We start from the raw sequence: 19,485 nt of genomic DNA on the forward strand, positions 1-19,485 counted from the left end.
CCTATATTTCTTTCCCCTCCCCAACACTAAAAGATTCTGCCAGTCCTAGCAAGCGCACCTCAGTCAGCAGTTTCCAGTCCACAGTGGACAGTGACTCAGCCGCTTCTATCAGCCTGAACGTGGAGCTGGACAACGTGAACTTCCATATCAAGAAGCCCTCCAAGTACCCACATGTGCCCCCTCACCCTGCTGACCAAAAAGGTAGGAGGTAGTCACCATCTGGAATCCAAACGCAGGCTGGAGAGCCGGGCCTAGGATCTCGTGCCAGCTGGTCCCTCTGGCTTCCTCTGTCCCATATGGCTGAGGGGATTTGGTGTGGGTTTTATTCCACCCTCTCTCATTTTCCCCACCTCCTCCCCACACCTTTTTTGGTTGGTTCCTTTGATTTCTTGTCTTCTCCCTCCGTACCACTCCCCCCCTTTTCTCCCCCAGTTGAAAGGAACTACATCTGACTGCTCTTCCCTTAATGTGCAACTTCCAAGGTGGTATTTCTTTGCATTTATAACATGGATGTTCTGCTCTATTCATTTCTCTTTCTTCATTTAACATTTTAAAGCCTATTCGCTTATGCTATTACCCAATAACTTATTTCCCTAAACCTTTTCAGATGCTTGAACTAGATTGTGGGAAAGTCATTCACATATTCCAAAACATCTTTCTACTATAATTTAAAATGCTTTTTATGTATATACTATATTTATTAAAAAGTTTTCTTCTTGAAAAAACGAATTCATTCTTCATTTTTAGTTATCTTATTTGAGACTTTAGTCTACTAACTCAAAAATAATAATGGCCATATTAAAAGAAATTTTGTGTAAAAAGGAAACTGAGGTAAATTATTTCTAAAATCTAACATAGTAATTCATAAGAAATGAAATGCTTTTAAAAAATGGGTGAAGAGGTTTACACTTTTGGATGTATTTAAAAACCAATTTAAGATTTAGTCCTAAGGTGGCATTATATAAAAGTAAATACATTAGTAAATAAATAATTGTGGGATTTCATTATGTTATAGTAACTGAAAAATCATTATAAAGATGAAGCAACATATTCCATGATTTTTCCTGGAGTGTGGATTTTTAATAGCTCTCTGAAGTGGAAGTGTCTCTTCAGATGAGCAGTGCCTGCCTAAGTCTTTACTACTTCCTCTTTTGATCAGGAAAGAGAAGCTTTTGAACTTTAACAGCTATGCTAAAATAATTGGAAACATTCACATTTCTGCAAAAAATTTCTTATAATTGTCAGTATTATCCATTATCAATAAGATATATCTTATTTAACAATAGAAATTTGACAATAGACATTTAGAGAGGGTGTGGGCAAAGAGGAGACTTGAGTGGCACTGACGATGAGTAAGATACTCATCTTTATGGGCGTCCTCAAAAACGGAAATTGGAGAAATGGTGAACATTTGGGTGAGTATAATAGGGCAGTGAAGCAGACATGACATTATGTGAGAACTAACTGTGGACTGTGGTCCATGGAGGATATTGGATAATGCCTTTGTGATACAAATTACAGATGTGGGGCAGAGGTGGGATCTATCATGACTGCCAATGTCCGTTCTCTGGACATGTCTGTTGGCAATTTCAGCTTGCTGAAAGTAGAGTGCGAAACCCATTTTGCCGATGATTTCACCTCTTGGAAAGTTAAGGTTTTGAAAATCATGAAGAAGGTGACCTGTCATCATGGAAGTCATCGTTGTAAAAGGTGGATGCTGAGCAGTCAGACATTCACTTTAGGAAGCTTAACTTCATGGTGTTGGGAGAGGACTGGAGCAGGAGGCCCCAACAATGACATTTTTATAGTCAAACCTCACTATATTTTTATAGTCAAACCTCTAAGGCAGGGGTCCTCAAACTTTTTAAACAGGGGGACAGTTCACTGTCCCTCAGACCGTTGGAGGGCCGACTATAGTTTAAAAAAAAAAACTATGAACAAATTCCTATGCACACTGCACATATCTTATTTTGAAGTAAAAAAACAAAACGGGAACAAATACAATATTTGTATTTGCATGTGGCCCGCGGGCCGTAGTTTGAGGACCCCTGCTCTAAGGAAAATGAAAGGAAGCACCTGCAGTTAAAAACCATCACAACTCTTTTGGAACCTCTCTGATTTCAACCTTTTATTTAATTTTTAAATATATTTTTATTGATTTCAGAGAGGAAGGAAGAGGGAGAGAGAGATAGAAACATCAATGATGAGAGAGAGTCATTGATTGGCTGCCTCCTGCAATCCCCACACTGGGGATTGAGCCCGCAACCTGGTCATGTGCCCTTTACCAGAATCGAACCCAGGACCCTTCAGTCTGCAGGCAGATGCTCTATCCATTGAATCAAACCAGGTAGGACTGATCTCAACCCTTTAAAAAAAATTGTCTACAAAAGTTGTAAGAGGCGGCCTTCATAGAAGGATGAATCTGAAAGGAGAGTCAGCACTTTAAAAAATGCAGGCTAGCAAAAGTCCAGATTTACTGAAGGAGGGAGTAAATGTCAAGGATATCTTATAAAAGGTTTTAAAAATTGTGATTAAAAAAAATTAGGCCGGTTATTTAGAGAAGTTGATGTAATTAATATTAATTGAGGCTCTGTCCCTCCTCATCAAGATAATCTTACTGGCAAAGACCACACATGGTTAAGAAGAAAGTGAAGTTCAAGATTATGAAGAAATAGAGAATGCTTGGTTATTTTAAATAAGTCTGTTGCCAGGTTCAGGTGCACTGTGTACCAGATTATTGAAAGAATTTGGACCTGTGATCATGGGGCCATAGTTTATTTTTGAAGAATTGTGCATAATAGCGGGGGAGTTTAGATGAGTGTATTGGTAGATGAATTAAAATTTTTTAAAAGATGGGTTTTTTTATGTGACATGGGAAATTGACCAAAGTGTAGAAAAATTTAATGAACAGAATGTACTGTAGTACAATCACCTCATTTTTCAAACATCTCCCATCTCCAACAATTCTGTTCTCGACCAAGTTGCTCACAGAAAAAATGTCTTGGTTGGTTAACCAAACTTCGGTTTTCTACCTGACAACCCTTTCATGCTGATACCTCAGCATGACAGAGAGTGTCTCTCAGGCAATAAAGGAGAGAATGCTTTGTTGCTGGTGAAATCAGTGATTAGCACAATTTTAAAACAAAGAGACCATCAATAGTGCTAATATTGCTCAGGGAGTGAAAGAAGCAGTGATTACAGACAATTGAAAAGGTAGAAAAACTGTTGTTGATTTGGATAAATGAAAGCAGTTAGCCAGTGACAGCATTTCGGAGGCAGAGATATATGAACAAGCAAAGATGCTGCATGCTGACCTGCCAGACACCCCGGGAAAGAGTGCTGAAAGTGAGTCCTTTAAGGCAAGTGGGGGTGGTTTGATAAATTTAAGAAAAGAAGTGTTTATAGATTAAACAGTACATTAGACATGTGCTGTATATAAGAGAGGTTAAAACAATCATTTGGGGATCTGAAATGGTTTATTCAGTTTACATTATTTCTAGTGGGAAAAAATGACTTGGTTTTCTAACAGATCGCTTCTCGAATAGCCTTCCTGAATGAATTAAGTTTGAGAACTGAGATTCCACTGTATTTAGAAAAGGGATTGGTAGTGACTGGGTACCAGCATTGGTTAACTAAAATAAGTCATTCATTGTAGCCCTGGCTGGGTGGCTCAGTTGATTGGAGCATCATCCTGTACAACAAAAAGATTGTGGGTTTGATTCTGGGTCAGGACACATCACCAGGTTTTGGATTTGATTCCCTGTTGGGGTGCATGAAAGAGGCAATTGATTGATGTTTTTCTCTCACATCAATATTGCTCTCTTTCTTCTCCCCCCTTCCTCTCTCTCTCAAAATCAGGATCTAGGGCAGCCGTGGGCAAACTACGGCCCATTTGAAATGAATAAAACTAAAAAAAAAAAAAAAAGACCGTACCCTTTTATGTCATGATGTTTACTTTGAATTTATATTAGTTCACACAAACACTCCATCCATGCTTTTGTTCCGGCCCTCCGGTCCAGTTTAAGAACCCATTGTGGCCCTCGAGTCAAAAAAGTTTGCCCACCCCTGATCTAGGGTCTCTGTGAGCCTCTTTATATAAAAAACACATAAAGAACTTAGTGTGCTTGGCAAATGTCAGAACTGTTAATATAACACATGGGTTTGTAGTTTGTTTAATGGTTGTACCAAATATTGAAAGAGTAATTAATAATCTGATGTCAACAGAAAGGGGATGCTTCTAGGTTATGCTGTAGGATTTTTCTATCCCTATTCAGTGTTCAGCAGCTTTTTTGGTCAGTATTTTGTTTTTCAGAGTTAAAAATCATGAAAATGGCTTAAAAAGTTTATTTAATACTCTGGAGGGAGCTATTAATAGTTCACTCGATGTTGCCTGAAGTACCAGAAGAGTAGCTGAAAGACGTGTCTATTTTGTATATGGCTGGGGGGTGGGGGGGTGGGGGACACTAAATTTAGTAGTTAGGAGGAGGGAGCCTTTGCTGCTCTGCCCCGGAGGTCTAGGTGGTGTCTGAATGTCCCCCTTTCAGGGTTATTGAGAATCCATGGCTACATTGGGTGAGAGCTTAGGTGACTTCCAAGTTTGCTTTTAATTCTGACTTTGTGAAATGAAAAATCGAGATCTAGAATTTTAAAAGAATTATAGGGGGTGTAAGGTATAGGGGGTGTAAGGAATCCTTTAGCCTACTCAGTAAGAATTGAATAAAGGAGGTCCCAGCATCAGAAAGAAGGTAATTATTAGATTGATCTCTTGGGTCATTTGCAACCTTGAGAGTCTATAACTTAAGGACTTTATAAATCCCTTAATAAATGTTCCTGGCTTTCACAGTTCTCTCATTAGATTTTAGCATACTAACAAGAATTATTCTTTTACTATTTTTCTTGTGAAGTTGAAATTCAGTAATGGACATTTTTCTGTGTTGTGGTTAAGATAAACTGATTACCGAAAGTAAAGCTCATCAGGGCGACCTAGTAGTGAGGTTCTTCTGCCTGTTTTTCATTCCTGTTAAAATGCAAATGGAATGGGTGGTTTTAATTTCATTGAAGTTAAAGGTAATACTTATTAAATCTTTTCTTCAGGATTAAACCTTATCTTCTAAGGCTGAGGAAATTTGGATTTATAAAATTGGTTGAAATAGCTGCACTTTGAAAGTCTGTTTTTAATCTTATATAAGCAAGCCCCTCATTTTCAGAAATTGTAAAATTTGAGACAGTGTGATCTGGCTTAGTTAATTTTTCACTGTTGGTCTTGGGGAGTTCTATAGTTAAAATGTATTTTATTTTGTGTTGCAAGCAGGTTTCTGAAGCATTCTTGGAAAGTTAATGAGTAGAACCGGGAGAAGAGAGTAAAAAAAGCATGGCTTCCATAGATCTAACTTCCCAGGAAAACATGGGGTACAGGAGCAAGTTAAATAGCACCGTGAGGAGGCACTTGATCAAATCCAGAATGTGGGACCTTCCATAGGATATTTGGCCTGGGTACTTTCAAAATTCAGTATCATGAAAAAGAAAAAAGGCAGGGGGTGTGCTTTAGATTAAAAGACAATGACAATGCAATATATGAGCCTTACTGGATTCAGGTTTGTGGGGGGAAAATTATTACAGCATTTTAGGGACAGTTAGAAAAATGGGAATATGGACTAATTCAATGATATTAATGTTGTAGCACCTGGTGTCTGACCACTGGGGTCAGACCAAACCTGGTCTCAGCAACCTCAGTCCTTGGGTTCTCGCTAGGAAAGAATTCAGAGCATGACCCAAACTGTAAGAGAACATGTATTTGGTAAATTACAGAGGTAGAAGAAGTAATTCCTAGAAGAGATGGGCTTAGGGAGGGAACAAGTTATGAAGGTAAAGGAAGGGCCCTTGGAGCTTGGGAGTGAGGGAGCTGATGGTAATGCCTGGTGGGGGTGAGGGGGAGTGGGGAGGGGAAAGGGGTAGGGAAAGGCATGGGAGTGCTCCCGGGAGGGAGAGCCCTTGGCTCTCCTAAGAGTTTTGAGGGTGGAGATTTTTTGGGGGGCAGGTGGGGGGCAGGGAAAGATCTTAATAGAATATTCAGTAGCCTTCCAGGTGTGTCCATTCAGGGTTGTGGTCGTCACTGATGGATTGGCCGGCACTGGGGCAGAGGTCAGTATTCAATGCAGCTGGCCCTGATATCAGCTGTGGCTGGTTTTGTCGTTTATCTGGGCCTGAAATACAACTGAGGCCTAGATGTTATCTCCAGGGAGGAAAGGTCAGGGGGTCCAAACGGATACGCTAGGGGAGGAAAAGTTACCCTGGGGCAAGGTCCCACCTACAATTGACAGTTAGTTCATCCACCCTGGTGACCTGTACCTGGCCCATTGACCTTGCTCTGCTTGTGTCTGTCTAACGGCCTATAGCAGCGGTTCTCAACCTGTGGGTCGAGACCCCTTTGGGGGTCAAATGACCCTTTCACAGGGGTCGCCTAAGACCATCGGAAAACACATATAATTACATATTGTTTTTGTGATTAATCACTATGCTTTAATTATGTTCAATTTGTAACAATGAAAATACATCCTGCATATCAGATATTTACATTACGATTCATAACAGTAGCAAAATTATAGTTATGAAGTAGCAACAAAAATAATTTTATGGTTGGGGGTCACCACAACATGAGGAACTGTATTAAAGGGTTGTGGCATTAGGAAGGTTGAGAACCACTGGCGTATAGCTCCAAGACATTGAAAATAATCTTAAATGTGTTAACGGTATTGTGGCTATAGAGAAGAATGAATGCCCTTATTTTTTAAGAGATGCATGCTGGAGTATTAGTGGTAAAATGTATGATGTGAAATATAACTTCAAATGGTGGTAGTGGTGGGGAGACTATACATAATATGTAGAGAGAGATCAGATTTTGCCAAGTTAACAATCACTGATTCCAGGTGGAGGGAATTCAGGATTTTCTGAATGTTTGAAATTTTTCATAATAAAATGGGGAAACTTAATCACTTCTGGAATTTTCATACATATATAAGCTTTAGTATGAAGAGTAAAGCTTTTAAAGCCAATCAGTACGTTACTTGAATGAACAGGGGTTGGCATTATTCATTTCTGTGAGTGAGGTGTAGGAATAAAGTGTAACATCCGTTTTTACTTGTATCCGTACTTCATTTTATTGTATTTGGTATGGCACACTTGAATTTTCTAAATAAAATAATTCCTTAAAAGGCTTTTAAATAGAATTTAAAATGTTTTCTCTGCTTTTGTGTTTGAAGGATGAGCATATTGGCTTATAAACATTGACTTTTGAAGTCCATTTGTTTATAAATGAAATCTATTTGGAAATAATTTTTTGGACAACCTATACCTTAAAGCAGGGGTCCTCAAACTACGGCCCGCAGGCCACATGCAAATACAAATATTGTATTTGTTCCCGTTTTGTTTTTTTACTTCAAAATAAGATATGTGCAGTGTGCATAGGAATTTGTTCATAGTTGTTTTTTTTTAAACTATAGTCTGGCCCTCCAACGGTCTGAGGGACAGTGAACTGGACCCCTGTTTAAAAAGTTTGAGGACCCCTGGCAGGGCACTGACCTCTTTTCCCTTAGATTATCAAATAAAACAATGACAACAGCCAGCACAATAGCCATTTGGTGTGAATGAATCAAAATTATACCCTTTTTTGGTCAGATCAGCAAAAAATATCATATATTTTCTGGTGTGCTATAGAATTTTAGTAATTAGTTTGTGTGCCATGAGATGAAAAAGGTTGAAAATCGCTGCCTTTAAAGGACTTAAAATGCACTGTGGTTTAATTTGCATGGTAGGAAGAACCCCACTTGAACTACGCTTGGCCACAGACCTAGAGAAAAGTTCATGGGGAAGTAAACACTAAGTTTCACTTGTAAGAAAAGGATTTAATATTCTAAAAATTCTAAAAGCACATTCATAGTGTGTTCAGCAGTTATTGCAAACAACCATTTGATAGTGTGTGATTAGCATTTTTGTAAAACTAAACTTCTAATTAAAAAACTAAAAAAAATCCTGAAGAGTTATATCTTTATTTCCTGCCAATATTACTTTTGTATTAATTTATTTTAATAGCTTATATTGTGAAATACAAAAATACCATGTATTATCTTATCAAGTAACTTCTCTATCTGTGGACTACTGTGTGTGTAGACATTATTTGTTAAATAATGCGATTCTACATGAGAAAAATTATGTAACTTTTAGGCTTGTCATGCAAATTACTGAAGATTTCAATTTCCATAAACGGGTTCAGTTTTGATAAGGGAAAAAAATCTGTTACAGATTATATCTAACATTACTGTTTCAGGGCTCTGCTGAGTGTTAATTCAAGTCTATTAAGTTTAGTATGAAGTGGGTGAAACAAGTTAAAAGACACACTGTAGCCTAAAGCTTTCTTGAACTGGCCGGGCGGTGATGGGTTGAAGTATGAGTAATACTTCGTGTGGGTGTGTTCTCTATATAATTATGCTGGCATGTCCTAAGTCCCTCCTTTCCTCCCTCCTCTCTCCTCTCTCCTGGTATGCAGAGTGTCTGATTTCTGACGGTGGAGGACAACAGCTCTCAATAAGTGACGCCTTCATCAAAGGTAATTTTATCCAAAGCTGCACTTGCAGTGTTGTCTGTTTTGTTCACGAGGTTATACTTAGGTCTAGCACATTGATTGGCTCAAAGTAGGTACTGAAAATATGGTTATTTTAGTGTCATTGGAACAGTTTTTAGTATGTGTAGTAACTGAGAATGTTGAGACTCAAAAATATATTTTTGGACTTGGTTTGAGAGAAGGTCTTTGATCTGAAAAGTAACTCCTTAAAAGGCTTTTAAATAGAATTTGAATTGTATTCTTTTATAGGCATAAGTAATTAATGCTCTCTTATAGCATGAACATAATATTACGTTTTGATCTATATATTGTCAAACTTGTCAAAAAGCCCACAGGCAGACCTCATCCAGTTGAGGATGCTGCTTGCCCTGTGAAGTTGGGAAAGGAAGTAGGCAGAAGAGGGGAATAAGAACTAACTCTGCTGATCAATTTTGGGGAGACAAAAGAAAGTATAGAAGAATGCAAGCCTTTTCCTACACCTTTCCTCCTTAGCTTACTGTGGAGTAAAGACACCCTTACTTAATTTTCTGTAACATTTCACAGTTTAGGCCTCAGGTATTGGGAGAGTTTCAAATCTAAGAGAAACTAGGACAAGCTGATACAAGGGAGGCCCCTTGCAGCTGATCTTATAACTTAGCAGTGTTTCTAAAATTCACCTCCAAGCGTCTGGGTCAACTAGAAGTTTATTGACCAGCTGTTTACATAATTGAAACGTGCAGTTCTTGTACCTTACATGTGATGGATGCATGCTTTACTATGTAGTCTGTGGGACTGTTTGGTTACAAGTTTTTTTGTTTGTTTGGTTTGCTTTGAGAGGGAAAAGATTAGAGAATTTTTGTAAGCATTTCCCACCTCTATTTATTTAATGACATTTCAACATTTAGTTAGCATATTTTTTGTAAAACATTTTATATTACCTATTATTTTTTTCATCTGGATCCATTTCTCTTCTTTTTAAAAATGTAAGGATTGTACAGCATTTTAAATCAATTGTTAGTTATTCTGTTTTAATACGTCTTTATAGCTAATTTTGGGGTCTGACTTGTAAAGGTTTTGCTAACGAGAAAGCCTTTGTCCCCACATTGAAAAAGAAGCACTCGCTGGGATGGTCCACGTAGACTTTCTGCCTTGTCCCGTGCTGGGTCAGCCCCCACACTCACATGCTGTTCTGTCACCGTTCAGCTTATGGTAGCTTTCAGTGAGTAATTTTCTAGGGAAGAACACCCCCCTCCCTTTTTAATGTCCCAAAACAAAAGTACTATAAAAGTCTCATTTTATTTGCTTTTCAGAAGCTGTATTTATAATTATTGGCTTGAGAGTCCTACTTGCTTATGTAAATTTCCTTTTCATAGTTCTGTTTCTGATTTTAGCTGTTGCAAATATTGATGATCTAACAGACTTAATTATTTTATTTATGTATTTGTATATGTCTGCCTTTTTACACCAACAATTTGAATTGCCTGACTTAAAAATATTGTAAAAGTAAATTATGTGTAGAATCTCAGAGGGAAGGCAAGGGAGGGTAGATGGGTGGGAAGAGATCAGCCAGAGAACTTGTATGCATATATGCATAACCCATGGTCACAGACAATAAGGTGGTGAAGGTCTGGGGCAGGGGGTGGAGGAGGGCTAGAAAAAGATTTAGAAAAAATAAGAAAATTATGGCAGCCTCTCAATCACAGGTTGATGATATAAAACATGATAATAAGTATAATTTCTTACTGTACACTTTACTTAGAGTCCTTATTTAATCGCCGAGTAGAGGAAAAATCCAAAGAGCTGCCTTTCACGCCTTTGGGCTGGCACCATAACAACCTGGAGCTACTGAGGGAAGAGAATGGAGAGAAACAAGCCATGGAGAGATTGCTGTAAGCAGTGAGCTTTTTTATTTTAATTTTCCACTTTAGTAATCTTCACTGACTTGATAGGCATATGCGTAGTTTTTTTTCTTTATAAAAACAAAACCGAAATATTTTTATAAAACAAGAATCCTAAACTGCTTGTCTGTCCCTTCTGTAATCTATGTGTTAAAATTTTTATCAGATTGAAGGGGTTATCTTAATTGAAGATATTCACAGTTTTATTTATGTGTAGATCATTAAGGTGCAGGTATAATGAAAGAATAAAATTGACCAGGAAGACCTTATTTGTGAGCCTTCCTTTATATGCTTACTTGAGGCCCGATCCATGAAATTCGTGTAAGAGTAGGCCTGCCTTCCTTCGGCTGCCTGCACTGGCTTGCCTCTGGCACCCGGCATCCGGGCTTCCCTCGCAGCCCCGGCTTCGCCCAGTCTAATTAGCATATTACGCTTTTATTATTATAGAATTTCTCTGTAGATGCATCTTCAGAATTATTGCCTCTGGCAGTATTAACCATGCAAACTTCTTTTTTGTAACATTTTTGTAGTTCAGCTAATCATAACCACATGATGGCACTACTTCAACAGCTGCTCCATAGTGAGTCATTGTCACCATCTTGGAGGGACATCATCGTATCGCTGGTCTGCCAGGTCGTTCAGACAGTCAGACCTGATGTGAAGAACCGTGATGATGACATGGATATCCGTCAGTTTGTCCACATCAAAAAAGTGAGCTCCGCTAATGCTTCTCTGATGCTAGGGACTGATGAAGTGGCCTGATGATGGTTTGTCTCTTAATGGTGATCTAAAGGGGTCATTGACGGAGAAGTCCACTTGACGACTTCAGGGAGTGGTTGTGTTCTGATTAAAGAATAATGCATAGATCTCCATATTGCCTACAGAAGGGAAATCACATCCATGTTTGACTTTATTGCATCACTTGGCATGCAGTTATAATACCATAAGTATGCTAGTACATGCCTCCATAACAATTTGTGGCATGAATCACATAGAATATTTTTTCAGAGTTGGTTATAAAGCACATTTGGAAACCAAATTAGCCAGATGACTTTTTATTATGCAGTTGGACTGATGTAAGGTAAGGTTTAATTACATTTCACACACAGCTGTGACAAGTTACATATGTGCTTCCAAGATTTATCAGCTAAGCTGAAATGGAGATCTTCTGAGAAGGTGATCAAAGTGGGTTGTAAGCAAGAACATCTTCCAAAGCTGGCCCTTCTCTGGGTAACATTTTTTGTAGTTTTTGAGAGTCTATATGTCCCAAGGCTTCTTTCTTAAATACTCAAATGCCACCAAGTACCTTTGAGAGAACAGATATGCTCTAGGAATATTCTTAAAACAAAGCAGAATGAGTAATACAAAACAAAACAGTCCATCTGAATCCCCCTGAAAAGCATTATGGTAGTTGGTGAGCATTCCCTACTTTAATCCTCCTGTGTTTACAGAAGCTTTTGATTTTTGGTATCTAATTGCTAGCAAATAGGAGATAATAAAATGCACTCATCAAACCTAAATAAAATAAATAAGTTAATTCATTAATTAAAGGGTCATTATCATGAGGGTGCTAGACGAGGAGGGGAGGTTTTTCTGTCTGCGTATTTGTTAGCAATGCACTTTCAGGGCATGGAAGCCACTCAGGAAGTGAGAGGTGAATGGGCTGGTGAGTTGTGTGTGGGATGAGTTGGGAACCAAACATATAGTTTCTTCCTTTCTTGTTTCCTCTTCTGTGGTGTGTCATCTATGAGAAGGCTTGTTCTCAAATTACTGTCACTGTTCTGAGGAAAAGCAGTGGGTAATTGCTTTATTTAGATGGTAATGGAGTTCTTTATGTATTTATTACCAGTGGTATTTAACTTAATAGTGGTTTTAATTGCCGGGTTGCACCAATTTGTTCACTCAAATGGGTATTTTAAAGTACCAGATACATAGTTCTTTGGAGAGTGGGAGGTGTGAAAATAGACAGTTGTGTTAGATACCATTAATTTTTGGTTGAAAGGAAGAACTATATCCTGAAACTTTCTGTGATTTTATTATGTAATAGATAAAATAAAAAACATCTATCTGACTGGAGTCTAAGGATGTATAATTGAATTTTATTGTTTTCTTGTTTCATCAGATCCCAGGTGGAAAGAAGTTTGATTCTGTGGTTGTCAATGGATTTGTTTGTACCAAGAATATTGCACATAAAAAGGTAATATGATTCTTTTCAACCGTGGAGTTCAGCCTGCTATGACTTGTGCCAAGCTAATAAGTTGCAGTACCTCATCATGGACAAAAAGGAGAATGGGCATTGAGGAGCAACTTGGCAGTGTCTGCCAGGGCGCAAAATTTTGGAGTTTCAGGGCAGGTCCTCCAGAAATGATGATGATTGGGATTTGGAAATGGAGTTCATCAGAAGAAAGAAGGGGAGGGAGGTTTAGGCTTCTAGACCAGCACAGTGATAGGATCCTGGTGTCATTTCTCCCCTGACCCTGCCTCAGTCTCTATTGGACTGGAGTCTTTCCAGAGGACTAGGGCTGAGCTGCAGAGCTGTCACTGGTATTTTGTTATCTTTCTCACCTATCTCACCTTCAGGCCCGAGGCCACTTTCTGAGGAGTGGGGTGAAATAACTTGGTGTATTAAGGAAATGCAGAGATCCCTCGGTGCAAGATGGGAACGGGAGGGGGCTGGAGGAAGCAGGCCAACGGCTTTGTAGCCCATTAATCCTACCAGACCTGAGGCCCTGAACATAACTGTCCCCTATACCTGGGCTCCTGAGCATTTAAAGAGAAAAAACCAACATGATATAGAAGAATGTTAGTTACATGCAAACAAGTGGTTAGAATAAGATGGAACTTGGAGACATTGTAGAAAATAGGTCTACCTTTCATCTACCTTTCATCTAGTGCCAATATTCCACCTTTGTGTGGAAATTACCGAAAAATCGGCACAGCGGTCTGGTAGGGTTAAGTGGCTTACACTTTATTCTGAAGGTCACTGATTTTCAAAGTGTAGTGTACATCAGGATCATGGGTGGACCTTGTTAAAAATGTAGATTCCTAAGCCCATCTCCTAAAGATTCTCACTCAGTAGGTTTAGGGGAGTGGGAGTGTGGGAAATAGGGGAAGGGCGGGGTGCTGTTAAAGTAGGAATTGGTGGGGGGGTTCCCATGTCATTTGTTGATCCTTACATTTTGAGAATCCAGTGATCAACAGTAGAGTCCTCAAACCTTGCTGTGCTTCAGAATCACTAAGGAAACTTTCTGAAAATCTCTATATCCTCACCCCACCTCTGGGAATACTGATTTGGTTACAGTGAGAACTCAGGCAGATATCTAGCTTGAGGGTCTAGATGAGCTATAGCCCTATCTTCACTTTTCTAAGCAGAGACTAATACTTTATTTTTTGTAAGGCATTAACCCTCCTGAAAATTGTTAGTCATAGTAGATAAATAAAAGTATGCCTGGATTTGATATTTCATAGCAATGATCCAAAGTCAGTATTTCTACATAGTCTTTCTAAAATAGTACATTACCCACTAAAGTAGTCCTTTAAACCAAATTAATGATCTCTATTGAACAAAGAGGTAGGTTTGTTTCGTTCTTCCCCAGAACTGAAAATTGTATGAGGGTGTGGTAGAAGCATGCCTGAATGACTGTCTTGCCCCACTGCCCATATTTAGCTAGTCTTTCCTCTGTAGTTTCTGAAAGAGCCCTGACTGTAGTTCCCTCGCTGGCGAGTCACTGCTTTCAGGACCGTTTGCCAGTTGGGAGCCTAAACGCTTGGTCAGTCTGAAACTCCACTCCATTGGAGCATTCAGGCTTTCTGCCCATCTTCTGCGGCATGGTTAGGGTATATTGGTTGACTCTCGGCTTCTGGGGATGCTTTAAGGTGTTTTTTTTTTAAACTTCTTGTTACTCAATTGGCTTGCCAATATATGATGCTTTGAAATTTATTCTTTTAGAAATATATTCAGGAGGCATTTTAACTCATTTCTCCCTCTTCTAAGCCCCAGACTTGGTATCTCTTATTGCAGTGTTAGAAATAAGATAATAGTTAAGATTACAGTGGACTAGATTAAAATAGCACTAGTGAAACAGAGCCTAATTTTGTATTGCTTTGAGCTAACTTCTTTGCTTTGAAAAAATATGAGTACCACAAAAGAACTAAATGAGAGTATTTTAATACAAATATAAGAGGAATTAAGAACAGAAATTTAAAGTTATGATTAAAGAAAGTCTATAAAGTACAAACTTTAAAGCTTTAACAGACTGGTGTGTTTTTTTGTTTGTTTTTGGTTTTTTTTGTAGATGAATTCTTGTATTAAAAATCCCAAAATTCTTCTATTGAAGTGTTCCATTGAGTATCTCTACAGAGAAGAAACTAAGTTTACCTGCATTGACCCTATTGTGCTGCAGGTAAGAACATCTAACTGAAACAAGAACCTAGAAGGATACTTGTGCACTGTGACACTTGCAAACTCTTACAACTCATTCCAGCTGATGAAATTTGACAGGCAAAGAAACTTGATTGCTCTTGTTTTATTTTAAACATTTATTAGAAAAGACATTTTCTTGTATTACACTTTAGAGGGTTACCAAAACCTGTCTCCTTAGAGAGTTCAAAGTGTTAAAGGGAACACATGACTTTCAGGGCATATAGGGGGGAAAGAGTGAAAATCCAATTCCTGGTTTCCCTTCTCACTTGGGTCATTGATTTACTTTAAGGATTTCCCTGTCTTACCAGGTTTCCAATGGTACTACCTGGTTTTAATACAGCCTTTCTATTCATACACCTGTTCTTAGAACATCAGTTAGTTTTATGTGCAATTAGTAAATGGGCATAATGTCAGATGGAAGTTGTGTTGGTTTCCATGTGGTTTTTCATAAGTAAGGGGGCCCAGAACGCTGTAGTTGGATTATAACCCTCAGCTCTGTGGCTACCCAGGCAAAACCCTTTTGACTCTGCATTAGGAGATTAAAAGTGAGCTGCTGCTCAAAGGGCTACCTCCTAGGGAGGCGCACCCCCAGCCCTGGGTGGCTGTTACTGCTCTGCTGCTCACAGCTCCACTGCCAGCTATGACGCTGCAGTTGCTTTTATACTTTTTGAATTTCCCCTGAGGCAGCCTCCAGCTATGCTGAGCAGCCTGCCTAGGCTGTCCAAGTTCTCTCTCAAGGTACCAATTATTATTTTTGTTAGTGCTCTGCATATGAAGTTGCATAGGTTTTAAATTTTTCTGCTCCAACCCTTTTTATCCCATCAACGGTATTAATTTTAATTTGTGATTGTTCAAAATGGGAGGCTTTCAGGAATGTGTATATCTTATTATAGCAGAAACACTTACATTTGGTTCCAGAAACTATTAGGAAGAACATTACTTGAAAATTCATAGGTGATAGGCACATTTTTCAGAGAGTGGAAGGAACAGTCACTTTTGAACTGAATCCATAGATGCCACCAGAAGGAACTGCCTTGTGGTGAAAGGCACCAGGGTTTATGAAACTATGAAACTCTGCTCTGTTGCTTAATGAACTCTGTTACTGGGCTGTTTCCTGTTTGGAATTTAGCCATGTATCAGTAAAAATGAGAGGCTTTGACCAGATATATACCACTCTTCTAGCTCTGACTCTGGATTTTCAGTGGAGAATTGAAATAAGGAATAAGGGGAAACACAATTATCATTCATGGTACTTTGATGCTGGTTTTCTGGATCTCACCGAAGGTGTCAGCAGAAGACTTTTAGGATTCGATCACAACCGCATTGATCGTAATACACATCCTGGTTGCAGAGATGGTACAATGTGTAAAATTGTGCATCTTGAAATTGATGAACTAGGTAATTGAAATCCACAATATAATTTTCAAAAAAGTTTTACTTAAATTTATCTACTTTATTTTAACTCCATTCTTGCAGTCAGGTTAACAGACTAAAGTCTTTACATGCTAGAGAAGCATGCTCTGAGCAAATATGTACTTAAGAAACCTGGTTTGATTTGTATAGCCTAAAGCATCCTGTTCATAGGTGCTTTAAGACATAGTTTATAATAGCTTTAACTCCTGCCCTATTACAGTTTTCAGTTGGACTTAATAGAAAATATCAGCTGATTTGAGTTTTTCCTTTCCCCCTACTCAGTTGTGGAATAACCAAATAAGCAAAGAAGCTGAAAAGTAGATAGAAGGAGGAGGATGAGAAACCAAGGACAGGGAGGAAATTAGCCTATATCTTTACACTGTCTTCACCAGGCCCACCCTGTAGTTCTCTTGCCATTGCTCTATTCCATGCTCATGACCTACCTCCTGATACTCTTTCTTTGTGGACTCGGGCCCAGGCCTCCTTTTTTGTTTGTTTGTTTTTTGTTTTTTTTTTGTTAACATGGTGTCTAACATACAATCATTATGGACTTAGAGGCCCGGTGCACAAAATTCATGCACTGGAGGAGGGGCGTCCCTCAGCCCAGGCTGAGCCCTCTCGCAGTCCAGGACCCCTCTGGGGATGTCCGTCTGCCAGTTTTCTTCTGACTGCTTTTAAGATGTTCTCTGCCTTTTTTTGTGTGTGTGTGTGGTTTCCCTCTAATGCACCCAGGTATTAATATTCTTTCTCCTCGCAGTCTGGGATCCCTCTGGAGATGTCTGACTGCCGGCTTAGGATTGGGCCTAAGCCGGCAGTCGGACATCCCTCTCATAATCTGGGATCCCTCGCTCCTTACTGCTCGGCTCGCTGCTCCTTAGTGGCAGGCTCCTTACCGCTGAGCTTGCTGCTCCTTAGCACTGCTGCAGAGGTGGCAGAGTCTCCTGCCACCCCTGCTGTGCTCACCAGCTGTGAGCCCAGCTTCTGACTGAGCGGCGCTCCCCTTGTGGGAGTGCACTGACCACCAGGGGGCAGCTCCTGCATTGAGCATCTGCCCCTTGGTTGTCAGTGCACAGCATAGCGACTGGTTGTTCTGGTCATTCCACCATAATGTTCGCTTAGGGTTTTATTATATAGATGATTGGAGTTGGAATGGGAGGAAATGTATTTGCCATTCCTGTACCATAGGGCAGAAACTTGAATAAAGTCACCTTATACTTTATTGGAGCTCCACAAATTACAGTTTTGTTAAGAATGGGAGAATTAGGAAATACATAATTTCTATCAGTGAAACAGTGAGGTGAGAAAAAATATAATCGGGCAGGTTCATTGTAGTGACTAGTCTCTTCCATTGTTGGTGGCACTGACCAACCATGAGCACAATCTTGCTCAGCAAACACTTTGGGCAGATGGGGCAGAAGTGACAAACATGCTCACAGAAGTTTTAAGAAACAATTAATGAATTGTATTGTCTTAATTCTGGTGTTTATAATATTCATTTGCTTTGAAAATAAGCCTTTGTCATGAAAATTGTATTAAGAATTATGTTTTAATTTTTAACTATAACTGTTCTAGGTAGAGTATGATCTGTTGAAAGACTGAAATTAGTTAGTAGCTGAGAGTAAGTTAGAGAGTTATTTATACAGATACTAAAAAAAAAAATAGATGCTCTGGTTAGTTTCAGAATGCAAAAAGGGGGAATCTTTATATTAAAAACACTAGAAATTGCTTTTATTTTAGGGGTCATGAGATTAGGGTTTTTTGTTTTGTTTTAACCTCTGAGAACTAGCTAATTGGATTCTTGGTTTTTATAGTACAGGTTATTAAGAATTAAAAATCTTTCAAAGTAGAACTAGTGAGTTGAAGAATGGAATTAAGCATAATCAGCAGTTTGGAAAGATGAATAATATTCTTGGTTGTGTTTGAATGGACTTGCTTATAGACTTATTTATGGATGAAGAAAACTTGAACTAAGATTGATATTAATAGACAAGCCATGCTGATTTTTTAATGTGTAGATCTTGAATTGTACCAGGTGTAATATTTCTGATTTTTGTTCTTTAGGAAAGGGAGTTCTTGAAGAATTATGTTCAGCGAATAGTTGATGTTCGGCCCACCCTGGTTCTAGTAGAGAAGACGGTATCTCGGATTGCCCAGGACATGTTATTGGAACATGGCATTACTTTGGTCATTAATGTAAAATCAGTAAGTTTTCTTATTTTTCTGTTATTTTAAATCATAGCTTTTGATTGTATTTGCATGAGTGGTAGGGATGCAGGGACCACTGATTATTTGTTTCTTTGCTGACCATGTGCATTGAAAGTAGAACAGGAGGCACGGCAGCTATTTCATTATTTCAGACTGGAGCTCTCGGACTGGAAGAAAGTGTGACTGATTATGTAACACTCACCATAGGCGTCTGCAGGACCAAGGTGCAGTTGCCATTCATTAAGTGGTATTTGCTGGTCCCTCAGATTGGGGAATTGTACAAGCAGAAAATGTTGTCTCCCTTGACAAGTTACTCTCTTCAGAATAGAAGCCAGATCCAGAAGTCCCCGCCCCTAACAGCATTCTGTGCCAGTGAATGATGCTTACATGCCTTTTGATAATGTTCTCAGTATAAGTATGGTTTATTTTATTGTTATTCCTAAGCAACTATATGTAGACTAATCTAGGGTTAGAAAGGGTCATATAAGTATTAAAATTAAGGAAATTCATTGTAAAGGTTATTTAAAAAATTTTCTATTACTTTTCCAGATTAAATTTACTAAGAATTGTTTTTCTCTGATTTTGTAATATAATGCTTTTCTGTGTTCTAGCAAGTTTTAGAACGTATCAGTCGGATGACCCAAGGTGATTTAGTGATGTCGATGGACCAGCTGCTTACAAAACCTCACCTGGGCACCTGTCACAAATTTTATATGCAAATATTTCAGTTGCCTAATGGTGAGTGATCGTTTTTTTTAATCTTTATTGTTGAAAGTATTACGTATGTCCCCCTTTCCCCCCCCATTGACCCCTTCTAGCCCGCTGGTGAGTGTTCTTTAGCAAAGATTCACCTGAGATTGGGGCCTGAGGATATTAGTAACCTCATCAGTACTACAGTGTTCACTTAGGAGGAAATACCTATTAGCATTGGTTAAATGAGGATAGGCCAC

General features: G+C 38.8%; 1 protein-coding gene across 16 annotated transcripts in view; it reads left to right on the forward strand.

Annotated features, from left to right (window-relative positions):
* The window catches only part of PIKFYVE (phosphoinositide kinase, FYVE-type zinc finger containing), a 74,037-nt gene that overhangs the window by 24,760 nt on the left and 29,792 nt on the right, over positions 1–19,485 (forward strand). For 13 of the 16 annotated variants that reach the window (XM_014462235.2, XM_023760740.1, XM_014462241.2 and 10 more), the window contains 8 exons: positions 34–201; positions 8,543–8,602; positions 10,356–10,485; positions 11,025–11,205; positions 12,617–12,691; positions 14,790–14,897; positions 18,392–18,532; positions 19,147–19,273. In XM_014462235.2, the coding sequence (XP_014317721.1) occupies positions 34–201; positions 8,543–8,602; positions 10,356–10,485; positions 11,025–11,205; positions 12,617–12,691; positions 14,790–14,897; positions 18,392–18,532; positions 19,147–19,273 (990 nt within the window). Of the gene's footprint in view, positions 1–33; positions 718–8,542; positions 8,603–10,355; positions 10,486–11,024; positions 11,206–12,616; positions 12,692–14,789; positions 14,898–18,391; positions 18,533–19,146; positions 19,274–19,485 lie in introns of those variants that run through there. The other 3 variants (XM_014462244.2, XM_006082469.2, XM_014462261.2) reach the window with 2 other exon arrangements.

The sequence above is a fragment of the Myotis lucifugus genome, unplaced genomic scaffold (assembly GCF_000147115.1).
Source record: "Myotis lucifugus unplaced genomic scaffold, Myoluc2.0 scaffold_3, whole genome shotgun sequence".
Taxonomy (NCBI): domain Eukaryota; kingdom Metazoa; phylum Chordata; class Mammalia; order Chiroptera; family Vespertilionidae; genus Myotis; species Myotis lucifugus.